At 44.6% G+C, this 13,293-nt stretch overlaps 1 protein-coding gene across 1 annotated transcript in view; it reads right to left on the bottom strand.

Annotated features, from left to right (window-relative positions):
• Window positions 1-1,011: 1,011 nt before the first annotated feature.
• HMCN1 (hemicentin 1) overlaps window positions 1,012-13,293 on the bottom strand; it is a gene marked incomplete at its 5' end in the record, with an annotated part of 164,443 nt that continues 152,161 nt past the window's right edge. Inside the window, 10 exons of the mRNA XM_031059162.1 lie at window positions 1,012-2,401; window positions 3,445-3,571; window positions 3,916-4,035; window positions 5,367-5,717; window positions 8,921-9,049; window positions 9,701-9,826; window positions 10,094-10,207; window positions 10,544-10,678; window positions 10,989-11,108; window positions 12,153-12,241. Coding sequence (XP_030915022.1) covers window positions 2,035-2,401; window positions 3,445-3,571; window positions 3,916-4,035; window positions 5,367-5,717; window positions 8,921-9,049; window positions 9,701-9,826; window positions 10,094-10,207; window positions 10,544-10,678; window positions 10,989-11,108; window positions 12,153-12,241 — 1,678 coding nt within the window. The remainder of the gene's footprint in view (window positions 2,402-3,444; window positions 3,572-3,915; window positions 4,036-5,366; window positions 5,718-8,920; window positions 9,050-9,700; window positions 9,827-10,093; window positions 10,208-10,543; window positions 10,679-10,988; window positions 11,109-12,152; window positions 12,242-13,293) is intronic.

Below are 13,293 nucleotides of genomic sequence, written 5' to 3'. Positions count from 1 at the left end.
GTGCCTTCCATCTGGTAAGTGACTGTTACTTTTAGGGTCAGATTGTCAGAAAGGCTGTCAACTCTGTTGGGGTTTTTTCCCTTCTCACAAAATATGTCAGAGTAGAAATTTTTGTGTTCTGGGAGTGGAATTAGATTCCCTTAAGGATATCACTTTCAGTCTGATTCTCATCCTTAAAAGACACTGAGGTAATTACCTGTACCTATTATAACTTACTCTCATTTCTCCTTCCCTCATGTCTTTTTTATGGGATTTATCTTCTTTGAGCTGCTTTTATTTTTCAAGTCAGGTTTCCAAGAAGCAAGCCTGTTCAGTTTAAAGTCTGTAACTCAGATAAATCTGCAAAAAGTGCAAAGCAATTTTAAGTCATCCTGGTTTTGCAGGACTGTAGGGGGATAGAATATAAGAGAATAAAGATAGTGTAGAAAGTAATCTCACCCCTAAGGAGTTGCAGCTGGGCCAATTATCAAAGATTAGGAACAGGCCTGACTTTAACAGGCCACAGCTGTAAGCAATGAGAAGAAGATGCTATAAAAGAGTGGGGTGGCTAGGTGAGAGGGGAACTGGAGTTGGCTGCTGTGTGAAGAAGAAAGAGTCAGTGCTCTGAGGAGGTGCCCACGAGAAACACCAAGGAGGTATGGAACTTTTGTGGTAAGGAGACAAAAGTATGGAACCCCTGCAATAGGATGACAACACAGGACTACTTCACTTGGTGCACTGGAAAGGGAAGAAAAAACAAGGGAACAACAAGTGGGGATGTCTAACATTAGTTAATACTATACAAGAATAGAGACGAAGTTCTACTGGGAAACAATTTGTTCTTGTGGCTGAAAATCTACTTTAAAGCTGGTGATAGTCTCTTACTACCCCAGAGTGCCAGGAAGAGGGAAAAGAGCTGCAGCTGCTCCCTGGTTTGCTGGGCATGGTACCTTCTGCATTGTCCCCTGGCACTTAGGGCAAGAGCTTTAGAAATGGAAAATAAGTTTTACAAAGATAAAACTCCCAGCAGTCTCAAAGTTGATGGGAACCTTTATTTTGATTATTTTCATTGTAATGACATTGTCCTTTTATGCAAACTTAACTGTAAAACACTCTTGAGATACTGCATAGAAAATACACATAGGAAAAACCACATATATACACGTCCATAAAAATAGAATACATCTTGGCAAAATTACTTGTGTACAGTGTATTGACATTATTGAACCAAACTTACATCACCTTTGGAGAAAAATGTTCCATGTGCGTAAAACCCCAGACCATTTACTGAGCTGGGAGTATGGCAGTGGATATGGGTTTGGGTTAAATAAATGGCTATACCAGAATGGCAGAGTAAAAACAAGTTATAAAATACCTGCTCTAAAAAGTAGAAGAAGCCATTTTGTTTTTTTCTTCCAAAAAACAGCAACATCTCTACACTTGCATGGAAACCAAAGGTACCAGTTCCAAATTCTCCTGTAGATTCGTTAGCTGCAAACAAACTTTATTGTCATTTGTTTCAGCATTTGCAACCCTTGGGCACAGTGGCATTTGGTGGGTTGGAGCACACAACATAGTATAGCACAGCCCTAATTCTATTGGGTAATTGATAAGGAAAAAAAATCTAATAGATATACAATTTAAAACACTTAGCAACCTTTAAAATATGTAGACCACTTGAAATTATGGGTTTATTTTCTTCAGTTACTTTCGGTAACTGCTTCGGAGGCTACTCCTTTCGGAGTAACTCCTTTCGGTAACTATTTTCGGAGGCTGCTCCTTGCTTATTGCTTTGACTACATGGATTTCTCTGCTGCTTTTCAGAACATACTGTGGAAAGTGACTATTCCAGTGTAATAAATAAAGCAAGTGGTAACAGGTCCTCAAAGCCATGGATCTTCCTCTTGAATTGGAACAACGGAACTGGAGAGGCAGCCTCCAGGAAGCAGGCAAGGAGAGAAGAGCACAGCACCCTTTGAAGTGTGGTGGTTGCCCATGTGGGGCAGGCAGCAGAGCAGGCTGGAGCAGCCCTGGCCCTGGGGAGGGAGGCTGAGCTCAGTAGGGGAAGGCGGAGACGGCGATGTAGATGATGAAGGTGGTGCGGTACTCGACGCTGCCGTCGGCGCTGTAGGACAGGGCCCGCACGCCCATGCGGTACGTCCGGGGCTCCCGCAGCGCCCGCGTGGTGAACACCACCCCCTTCCAGTTCTCATCCCGCAGGGCAAACGGCATAGCAGGGTCCTCCTCCGCCATCAGGAAGGTGGTCCTGGGGTGCATGACTTGGTCGTGAGTGTAGGCCACCAGCCGGATCAGATCCTGCCCCGCAGCGATGCCGAAGGGCAGCGACAGCAGCTTGTACTCCAGGGCGTAGGTGCTCAGGTCACACTCCAGGTCGTTGGCTGGGCAGCTTTTGAGACAGAACCTAGGAAGGAGCAGAACACTTTAGCCCAGGGAGAAGGCACAGTATCTTAAGTACTGGGATAGGTCTTAGAGGAGAAATTCTTCCCATTTACCCTGCTGCAGATTAAAGCTTCACTAGAAGTGCTCATTCTTCATCCACTGTTCCTTTAGAGCTGCAGCCCAGTTTAATGTCCCTTTTTGCCTCAACAGGATCATTTCAGAAAGATGTTGGCTGCACTGCTGTCACTGATGTCCATAGGGTAAGTTTTACTGACTGTGCACTTAAACATTAGAGTGGCAAGACCTAGTTTAAAATGTTCTGGGCAGCATTTGAGGTATGTGTCTGTTAGGCCATAAAGAATTTGGAATGAAGGGCAGAATAAAATTTACTTTTATTAATCAAAAGATAAATATGAAATCTTTGCTAGTGCCGTTTGCCAGTGCTATTGGAGGTCAAAGGACATGACCTCCATATCAGCGTAGATGTCACTGCAGTTGAGTTTGATCCCAGAAGATGGTTTCTGACTATGAAAAAAACTATTTTTCTTTGAGGATATTGAAAGATAGAAATATGGGGAGTTTTTTCCCGGAACAGGGAAATAACAAAGCTTAACACAAACTTAGAATTATTTTCATGACACAAAGTATATATCTGATGCTTTGAACCTGATAGCAAATCAGGCCATCAGAGAGATCCAGATTAGATGTTAGGAAGGAATTCTTCCCTGGCAGTTGAGGCAGTAGCACAGATTGCCCAGAGAAACTGTGGCTGCCCCCATCCCTTGGAAGTGCCCAAGGCCAGGCCGGACAGGGCTTGGAGCACCCTGGGCTAGTGGAAGGTGTCCCTGCCCACAGCAGAGGATGGAACTGGATGTTCTGTTAAGGTCCCTTAAACCCAAACCATCCCAGTACTCTCTGACTCTATGACCTCCAATGTCAATGCCTTACCCTTTAGCTACTGTGAGCTCTACTGGTGTCAGGCAAACTTAAATTTTCTCCTTTAACAAGCACAGGTTAAGGAGCTGAGCTTGGGACAGGTGAGAAGGGGGTGAGAATAGAACATACCCAGAATGTGGCTCTCTCTGGTAGCTGGGTGGACAAGGAGTGTCTATGCACTGGTAGCTTCCTCTCATGTTGAAACACATCTGATTTGATCCACAATTTATGTCCTCTTCAAGGCACTCATCAATATCTGGATGGAAAAACATGCACGGGATCAACTGCTGGTGGAAGAATTAAAGGGTGAAAATCAAAGTGAATAAAGGCTGAGCAGGGCTCAGAATGTGCCTCTGTTTGACCCTAAAGCTTGGAGCTCAGTGTGTAATGAGAAAGTCACAGGGGAACTGCAGAAGATTAGAAGTTGCAATTGTCTAGTTTGCTGATGTTTTATGAAGTGTGGCATGTAAAAACTTCTGAAATTTGGAATGCTGACTCTCACATAGCCAATTCAGAGGTGGCTCAGCCATGTGCTGGGCCTGGTTGGTGTCAGGTTTCTCTGCAGAGCCCTCCAGAGCCCTGCAGGGATGGCTCTCCTACCTTGGCAGGTTTTGCCGTTGGGCATGAGGCGGTATCCGGCGGGACAGACACACTGGAAGCTGCCCAGGCTGTTCCTGCACTCGTGCTGACACGTGTCTCTGCTCTCACACTCATCGATGTCTGTGGAGAGAAGCACCAACACCTCAGCATTCCCTGAGCCTGCCATGAACACAGGTACTTTCCCCCATTTATGTACTGCAAGCATACAGACAGAGCTGGTGGGAGTTGGCTGGAGCTCTTTTTCTGATGGGGTTGAACATCTAAGACCAGAGTGTCCTCTTCCCTTACCTGTGCTATTCCTTGTAACTCTGCAGGCACTAAAGTCAGCTTTGAGGGGCTCCTTATGTAAAGTCTTCAGAGCATATTAGCATGATTTAGACACAGATAATTTGTAATTATAATGGCTTTTGAAACATCTGCCTAGTTCAGGACAGCAGCAAAGTAATCTCAAGCAGGAGTTCAGACTTGAATGGCTAAATCAGTGGAAGGAAGATCTTTGCTTCCCCTCTGTCTGACTGGCAGGGGTTGCATTAGATCACAATGCAAACAGAGAAGAGAAACAGATGCGACTACAAACCTCTGTGCTGTTAGCAAATCTTGGTGGTTGCCTATAGAAAGAATTTTCTTTAGCGAAAGCATCATTTGGGGTATTTTCCATATTTTAAAACAATAGTTTTAAAATTTAGATATATTTATTCAACGAAATGAAAGTTTCATGGAATATTAATATAATTAATATTCATGGCATTGGCATATTAACTAATTCCAGCTGGAAGCTGGGATGAAGATCCAAATTTGAAACAAACCCTTCCTTCCCTCAGAGATGTATTCCTGGGTCTCTCAATTAAACTCCTATACCATAACAATCCACATGGATGTGACTACTGAAAACTCTCTGTAGCTTAAATACGAGGTCTGATTTCTATCCATGCTCACTGAATTACATTGCAACCCCTTTTCTTACATAAAATAATAATTTAAAAGCTTCTCTGCCTGTTGCCTGTGTGACAGTGGCAGTGCTGGCAGCGGCCCCAGTGTGATTGATTCTAAAATGTTTATTCCAAACCTTTCTTACACAGATTACTGCTGCCAGTGGGAGTCTGACAGAAGTGCTGTAACTAGGCTGGGGCTACTGGTGGCTTTTGGAGTGTGAGAGGATTCACCAAGGTGAGCTACTGTGATCAGGAGAAAGACAATAACAGAGGGAAATACTTTGCACACAGGTAATAAGCAGCACAATTAAAACAAGAGATTATAAGGAGGTTTGAGAACATTTTTGCTACAATGTGAGCAAGACAGCAGAGACCAGAACATGCAGAACCCCTGAATATTGGCCAGGGTAATAGAAAACACAACCCCAGCACCACAAACCCTCAGCCCCTGGTATATATCACACAGTAACCTAAGAGTAAGGCCCAAAACAGAGTTGCATAGATAGGACTGACATTTACCTACACATCTGGCATTTCTTGCCTCATAGCCTTCAGGACAAGTTTCTCTAAGGTTCCTTCTAGTCCTGGAGAAAGGTATTCTGCTGTTCCTATACTCTGAGAAGGAGCTGTAGAGATTTGAGGAGTGCCTGTAATAGTGCTGCAGTTGCTGGTTGTCTCTCCCAGGGGAGAACTGAGCATAGTTATAGCTACTGTAAAAGGCACCCGAATTTGGCACCCTCTCCAATCCGGCGCAAGATTTCCCATCACCCAGTAACTGTTGCCCAGGTGGACAGAAACACTTGAAGCTGCCGGGGGTGTTGGTGCAGTGAAGTGCACAGGGTTTAGGCACTTGTTCACATTCATTAATGTCTGCTCATGTGACATGATCCAGAGCCCCAAACCATGTGGAAAGGAGAGAAAACAAACAAACAACAACACATAACTATACGTATATATATACACACAGATACTTATCTCAGTGTCAGGAACAAGCTGAAGACATAAAAGCAAGATTTGGAGGCAGTAAAACATGGAGAACACTAGGCCAAGCAGGCAGGATCCACTGTCCTGGACTGTAAGAGACCTTACATTCTCCCACAGGCTGATGTGACTGTGCTCACCAGGACAGGAGCCCTGCTGAAGCCTTGCTTCAGCCTCAGCTGCTCAATACTCTCTTAGTAATTGGGATTTTTCCTTAAGTGCTCCATAGATGAGTGGAAGAAGTTGCTGGTCCCTTCTTTAAAAGATGATGCTTAACACAGAGCATTCCAGAGAAGTACAGTGTTAGAAATGCCTTACACCCCACACTAAGGGAAGCACAACAGGCTCTGATGTGGTTATTGTGCCTTGTGCTAGGGGGAATCCTACAATCATGGAATGCTTTGGGTTGGAGGGAACTTACAGCTCAGCCAGTGCCACCCCCTGCCATGGGCAGGGACACCTTTCACTAGCCCAGGTTGACTCAAGCCCTGCTCAACCTGGCCAATGGACACTTCCTGGGATGGGGCACTGAGCTCAAGAACATGTTTCAAGGCTGCAGGGGCAAGAGGTTGGGTACCTTCTGACTTTTGATGCTGTTATTGGTCATTCCAGCTGTGACAGGTTAGAGACTCAAGAGGTATTTAAATAGTATTTAAAAATCAATACTGTCAGAAATATAGTAGAACATTAGGCTGCATTTTTATGAAGTGGTTAATATTTGATACATTTAAGGTTTTAAATGCATAGGGGGATATTAATATTTAAATGCTTTAAGAGTTGGAAATCCAGAAGTAGTAATTGCAGTGTGTTACAATATTTTCTAGCTGTTATTTGGCAAACACACAACTGAAACCTCACATATTTGTGGAATTATCCTTAGGGTAGAATTTTCAGGTGTTACAAATAAGAATTTCACTTTAAGTATGACAATAACTAATCTGAATTTTAATTGTATTAATCTCAGCATGTGCTTAAGATGAAAATGTTATTATTCATATACATGTAAAAGAAAACTAACTCAATCATTTCCTTAGCACTCACATGCTGCCTTTTACATTCTGTACCTACCTAAAATAAATGAACACTGATGTCTTTATGACAGCCAATGTCCTTGGAACAAGTTGTGGATAAGCAATAGAAGATTTTCATAGAAATTATGAAAGACAACAGGTGAAAATTTGAGCAATTTCTTTTGCAAGAGCAGCCTGTGCAATACAAGCAGAACTGACTGCAGGGAGTCACCAGCACTGGTTCCAGGGCTGCCCCTGTGAAATGAGGCTGCTGAGGCATGGGAACCCTAATATTTATAAGAACAAGGTAAAATTACTTTGAAATTGAAATAGCTATATTTTCAGGCTTTCTCTAATTTAAAACACAGTACCTGATTTTATTCTAGCTAGCCTTGCACGTGTAATCTGCATTGTAGCAGCTTCTAGCAAAGCCCCTCCATCTATGTGGAAGGGAGAGAAAACAACACAGCTCCCAGAAATGCTGTGATTCAGGTAAATGGGCAGACAAAGCTCTGTGGGGGTCACAAAGGAGAGTCTTATCCCCATCCAACAAACAAAAAAGGGAACTGTGGCACAAAGGGCTTTACCCAGGGTAAAAATGGCACAGGCAGGAACAAAATTCACTACTTCTGTTTTAGTCTGAGCCCTGCTTAGTTTTCAAATCTTCCCCATGCTCACTGTCAACAATGACAATAAAAACTGGATTTTATGAACAAAACTAATACTTTGGATGAATCTATATTTTAAATATATATTTTAGGAACATAAACATTCAAAGGATAAAAATACATTAGGAGGGAGCTTTCAGTGACCCTTGGTCAGGAGGCAGCTTTAAGGCTGCTGGTGTTTTGTGAAAACCTACAGTCCTAGACTTTACCTGGCTTTTTCCTGTCAGAAGTTTAAATGGCTTAAATATGCGTTAGGAGTCTGGGATTGGTTTTATTTCAGTACAGAGGCAGATGGTGGAAGTAATATAATATCTTATATAATGTAATGGTCTACAGCCAAACACTTCTTAGTGCAATTTAATCTCTTTTAAAAAATCCCAGACATTCTGGCTTTTGACAATCCAAAATCTTAGGTTGTTTAAAAAAAAAACCACAAAACTATTTATCACTTAGGAAAGCTAATCTTGAAGTAGTCATCAGGGAGGAATGCTTTTCTGACATGATACATAACAGCAACCAAAACCAACCTCACTTGGTGTCACAAACTCACATTCAGAAATCCTCACTATCAGGGTAGGTCAGCTCTTACATTTTACATATTTGACATAAATGCAGTAAAGGTGTTGCTAAATGATCCTACTGCCTTCCCGAAGTCTCTTAAATGCCAGGGGAAGTGCTTATCCACTTGCCCTGGCCCCACACATTAAACTCTCTTGCTCCAACATCAGAGCTCCAGAGCCTCCTGTAACATGGGATAAAACCCTGGGTGGCTTTATGCCAAGATGGCACAGGGAGTGACTGCATGGCTGGCATTCCTGTGAGTGCTAGGGATCCTATTCCTTCCCTGCTGGGAGCCACCCATGCCAGGAGGGGAGCACTGAGGGAGAAATGCAGATCAGTTCCCTGTGCTCTGCCTGCTGGGGAACACCCCTGGCAGTCCCAATCGGGGGGATAGGTGTACTTGGGATGCTCAGGAGCCAAAGTCTGTTCTGGGTCTGCTGGGCCTCTTGCAGCTCCTTGGGGTGTGCTCCCTAGGGGAAGCCACATGACTCCCTGTGTGACTGCCTTCAGGGCTGAGCCAGGGCAGGCCAGGGCACAGCCAGCACATCAACAAACCCCACCTGATTTTTTATGACTGAAACCTCCTGTAGAGTGGTCATTTGCCACATCCATCCACCAGTGCTCTGAGACCCTTTTACACTTTGTTTTCAAAGCACAGCCCCAAACCAATCTCTGTTTGGAACCATTTAGCTCCAACTGTTTGTTTAGAACAAAATGCTTTGTTTTAGACGGCCAATTTGGAAATGCAGAGCAAACTTGTCTCTGCAGCATGGTGTCGCCCAGGGACAGCACTGCTGGTGTGTTGCAGCAGAAAGCCAGGCAAAGCAGAGCACAGGAGTGAGTGGCAGCTTACCCACGCAGGGCCTGTGGGTGCCCTGGGCGCGGAATCCTCGCGGGCACACGCAGCGGTAGCTGCCGCGGGTGTTCTCGCACAGCTGGTTGTAGCGGCACTGGTGCGACCCCGAGCGGCACTCGTCAACATCTGCAGCACACGGCAAGGCAACAGTCACAGCTCTGCAACAGCCCCACCGCGGGAGGAACCTGGGGCTGCTCCATCCCTGCAGCTGTCCAGGGACAGGCTGCATGGGGCTTGGAGGAACCTGGCATGGTGGATGGTGTCCTCGCTCACAACAAGGGGTAGAAATAGGTGATTTTTAAGGTCCCTTCCAGCCCAAATCATCCCATGATTCCACTGGAACCAAAGCTTTGGTACCACCTACAACATCAGCTGTGCTTAAAACCCTCCCTGATAAGCAGGGAGGATAACCTGTGATCTTGATTGAGAGCTCCTGAGGCAAACTCTTAAGAAATCATTCCCCACAGAGCAAAACATTTCAGTCAATGAATAACTGAGAGAAATCAAGGTTCCAACACAGAAAAGACACCAAGGGAAATCTTACTGTTCTTGCTTAAGAACAATGGAAAACTAGAGGTGGCAAGGATGCACCTGCTTTTTAATACCAACTACAAAGTTAAATACAGATGCTCCATAAGCAAAAACAAGTTGCTGCTTTAGTATGTGCAAATATTAATAATTGAAGATGGACAATCTTCAAGATTATTTATAAAAATAAATATCATCATTGTTCCTGTGTTTTCCGGAGCCACACAGTGCATTAATGCTTCTACTCACCAATGCAAGTCCCGTTCTCTGTTTTGGTCATTCCAGTGGGACACAGATCAATGCACTTATAGCCACCACGGGTGTTCTTGCAGAGCTGATCAGGCCTGCACACATTCTGCCTGCACTCATTGACATCTTATTCAAACAAAAGCCAAAAAAAAAAAAAAGCAAGATTGGACTTAATTATGTAATGAAATTACCCTGTATCCACACATTGAATCACTTCATGCACATGGATCAGTCAGCCCAATTCTTGCTACCTGTGGTTTTCAGTGCTGCTTGACAGATTCCAAAATGTACATCCATAACAGCATTTTCTTTTATAAGGCAATAGAGCAGCAAATAAATGTTGAACTTTGTCTACTGGAAAGAGGGAATGGACATTCAGAACTTCATCCCTACCTACGCATTTTCTGCCCTTCAGCTGGAATCCTGGGTCACAGCCACAGTGGAAACTTCCTATGGTATTGAAGCAACGCTGATGGCAGGAGTTGGACTCTTGACACTCGTTAATATCTGTAGAACAACACAAATCCTTGGCACCAGGGCTGGGACTTACCCTGTGGGCACTACCTGAGCAGGGTTTGGCTGAGTTCTGCTCAGGTGTTTGCTGCTCTCCCATCTTTGCACAAGAAAATTCACATGGGACACAAACCCAAGAATGCTAATTTCTTCCCTGACAGAATTTTAAGATTAAAAAACAAAACAAGCCTATAGAAAAACCAAGCCCTCAAAAATCCACAACCTTAGGAATGAAAATGTATAGACAGGTACTTGGAGGTGCCTCTAACGTGAGTTTCAGCTGCAGAGAGCAGCATTGCCAGCTGCAGAGAGCTGACCCCCGTGGTGTACCTTGGCAGCTGAAGCCGTCGGGCGTCCGTCGGAAGCCGCTCCCGCAGCGCAGCACGCAGCGGAAGGAGCCGGGCAGGTTCTCACAGTCCTGTCCTGCATGGCAGCTCTGCCCCCCCAGAGCACACTCGTCGATGTCTGCAATGGGAAACGAGCTGCAAACCCTGCCCAGCCAGCACAGGGACACACCAACCTGTGCCTTCAGCACCAGCGACTAGAAGCACAAGTAGTGTTTCTAGTTGCTGGTGCTGAAGTGTCCCAAGTAGTGACCACAAGTACATTCAGCTATGAAATAGAATACCACCAATAAATTGTGTTCTTATAATGAGAAAACGGCCTGAATAAAATCTCTCCTTAGCAATTAAAGTGCCTCTTGAGGCACTTTTAAGGCCTTCAATTATCTAAAGGTCATTTGTATCCAAGCTGACCCCAGCAGCGCCCTTCTTACCCTGACACGTTCTGCCATCAGCAGAGATGGTGAAGCCTTTGGGACAGGAGCAGTAGTAGGATCCCACAGCATTGTGACAGGTGTGGGAACAAGGATTTCCCACAGCACATTCATCTTCATCTGGAACAAGAAAGTGTTTGAAAAACCAGTGAGACTTCCCAATCAGTCAAACTACTCCAATCCGATCCTTCCTCAGAGGTGTGCAACAAGTAAAGCCCACAGGGCAAAACCAGATCCAGCAATTCCCTTCATCTGCAATCTTTCAAGAGGTAATGAAATAAGTCCACAAAATTATCTCAGATGATTTCTCCCTAAAACAACCCTGACTCAGAGAGACAGCCAGGGTGCTCATGTGCTTCTCTCCACCTCCATCTCCCAAGCAGGAACATGTGGGCTCCTGTCTGAGGTGCCAACACTCAGCCTTTCCTCCACACAGGTCATCCAAGTCTTTCATTGCTTTGCAGGCTCAGTGTCCTCCAGGTGTACCTGGAGTACTGATTTAAAAGCTGTCTAGGCACTACTCATATTGTAGGTGAGGACAGAAGTAACATCTTCAGCTGCCCTTGGATCCACACCCTTCTAGCAAGGATAACTCACACTTTTTGAAGTGCATACTTTGAACTCTGTATAAAGGGGATGTAGGTTCTGGTGTTTAATAATGTGTCCAGCTCTGGAGCCCTCAGCACAAGGACCTCTTAGAGCAGGTCCAGAGGACACCATGGAGATGTGCCAAGGGCTGGAGCCCCCCTGCTCTGAAGCCAGCCTGGGAGAGCTGGAGGTGTTTACCGGGAGAAGGGAAGGCTTCATGGAAATTTTAAAGCCCCTTCCAGCGCCTAAAGCAGCTCCAGGAGAGCTGGAGAGGGACTGTTTACAGGGGCCTGGAGTCACAGGAAAAGGAGAATGGATAACCACTGCCAGAGGGCAGGGATAGATGGGATACTGTGAAGGAATTGTTCCCTGAGATGGTGGGGAGGCCCTGGCACAGGGTGCCAGAGAAACTGTCCAAGAAGTGTCCAAGGCCAGGCTGGACAGGGCTTGGAGCACCCTGGGCTAGTGGAAGGTGTTCCTGCCCGTGGCAGGCATGGAAATAGGGGATCTTTAAGGCCCATTCCCACCCAAAGCACTCCAGGAGTCCATGGTCACACCACCCGTGCCAGTCCTCACCTGAGCAGTAAGGCCCAGACGAATCCAAAGCAAACCCTGCAGGGCACTGGTTGCTCCGGTCCCCTGTATGATAAAGGAAGCACACATCACTTGTGGATAAAAATATGGCCATTTCATTACTTTAACACTAAGAACTGCAGCCCAGCAATTTTACAGTATTTATTATATTTCAACACCAAAGCAGAAACTTTTAAATCCAGCCTTTAGTGGTTTTTCTGCTTTGACATCAAAAGTCAGTATTGCATGGCTTGTGCTGGTTTGAATAACACTGAACAGGTGTGTGGGGGTCCCCTCAGAGTGAGCTGCAAGTCCCATCCCAGCCTAATGCACCCTGGAAAGTTTCTTATTGAAAGAATAAAGACCATTCAGTTTTACTTCACATAACAAGAGAACAGTAGACCCAAACCAAATAAATGTCACCATGTACAAATCTTAGGAGGTCACTGTAGAAGACAACCATGTACTACAAACTGCAATGAAAATCTCAGGGAGAGACTACTCAAAGGACACAGGGCTTTGCCTGCTTGAAAACTGAAATTAAAAAAATGAAATTTAAAAAAATCCCAAACATCAGTATCTTAATTGTTGGAAGAAATAAATGCAAGTTAGTAAACGCTTAGCCAGATCTAATCACAGGCATATCTTGAGCCAGAGACTCCCCTTTATCACCTCTTTTTAAATTAGAAAAAAAAATGTATTTGGTTTTCAAATTGTACAATGAGTCCCTAGTCTGGCAAGTGGGAAAACCCTTATTTTACTTAATTTAGAATCTTGTTACTGAAAAGAAAGAATGAGACAGGCAATCCCTCTGTTTCATTTACTTCCAAAGCTGAGTAATTTCCCTGCCACATAAAAAAAAAAGAGGTCAAACAGCATTAAAAGAAGTAACAGGCCAGTTTGCTCATTAATTAGAGCTTCTCAAAGGAAATTCTGCTCACCTAAATCCATGCCTGTCCCCTTTGGTCACTCAGGGTCATAAAAGCCAGCAGACAGCAGTGCTAACTAATAGTTAATTAAGGGTTACATCAACAAGGTCCTGTGATTTACACTACAGCTACCCAAGTTTCACAGAATTTTCTTTTGAGACTACGGTGACTCAATGAATCCTAGGAAGAGAAGATACTCTTTCACCCTTGTTTGA

Source organism: Geospiza fortis, unplaced genomic scaffold, assembly GCF_000277835.1.
Source record: "Geospiza fortis unplaced genomic scaffold, GeoFor_1.0 scaffold229, whole genome shotgun sequence".
In the NCBI taxonomy this organism is placed as follows: domain Eukaryota; kingdom Metazoa; phylum Chordata; class Aves; order Passeriformes; family Thraupidae; genus Geospiza; species Geospiza fortis.
Note: the sequence above shows the minus strand (reverse complement) of the source record. Positions and strands in the feature narration are given on the sequence as shown.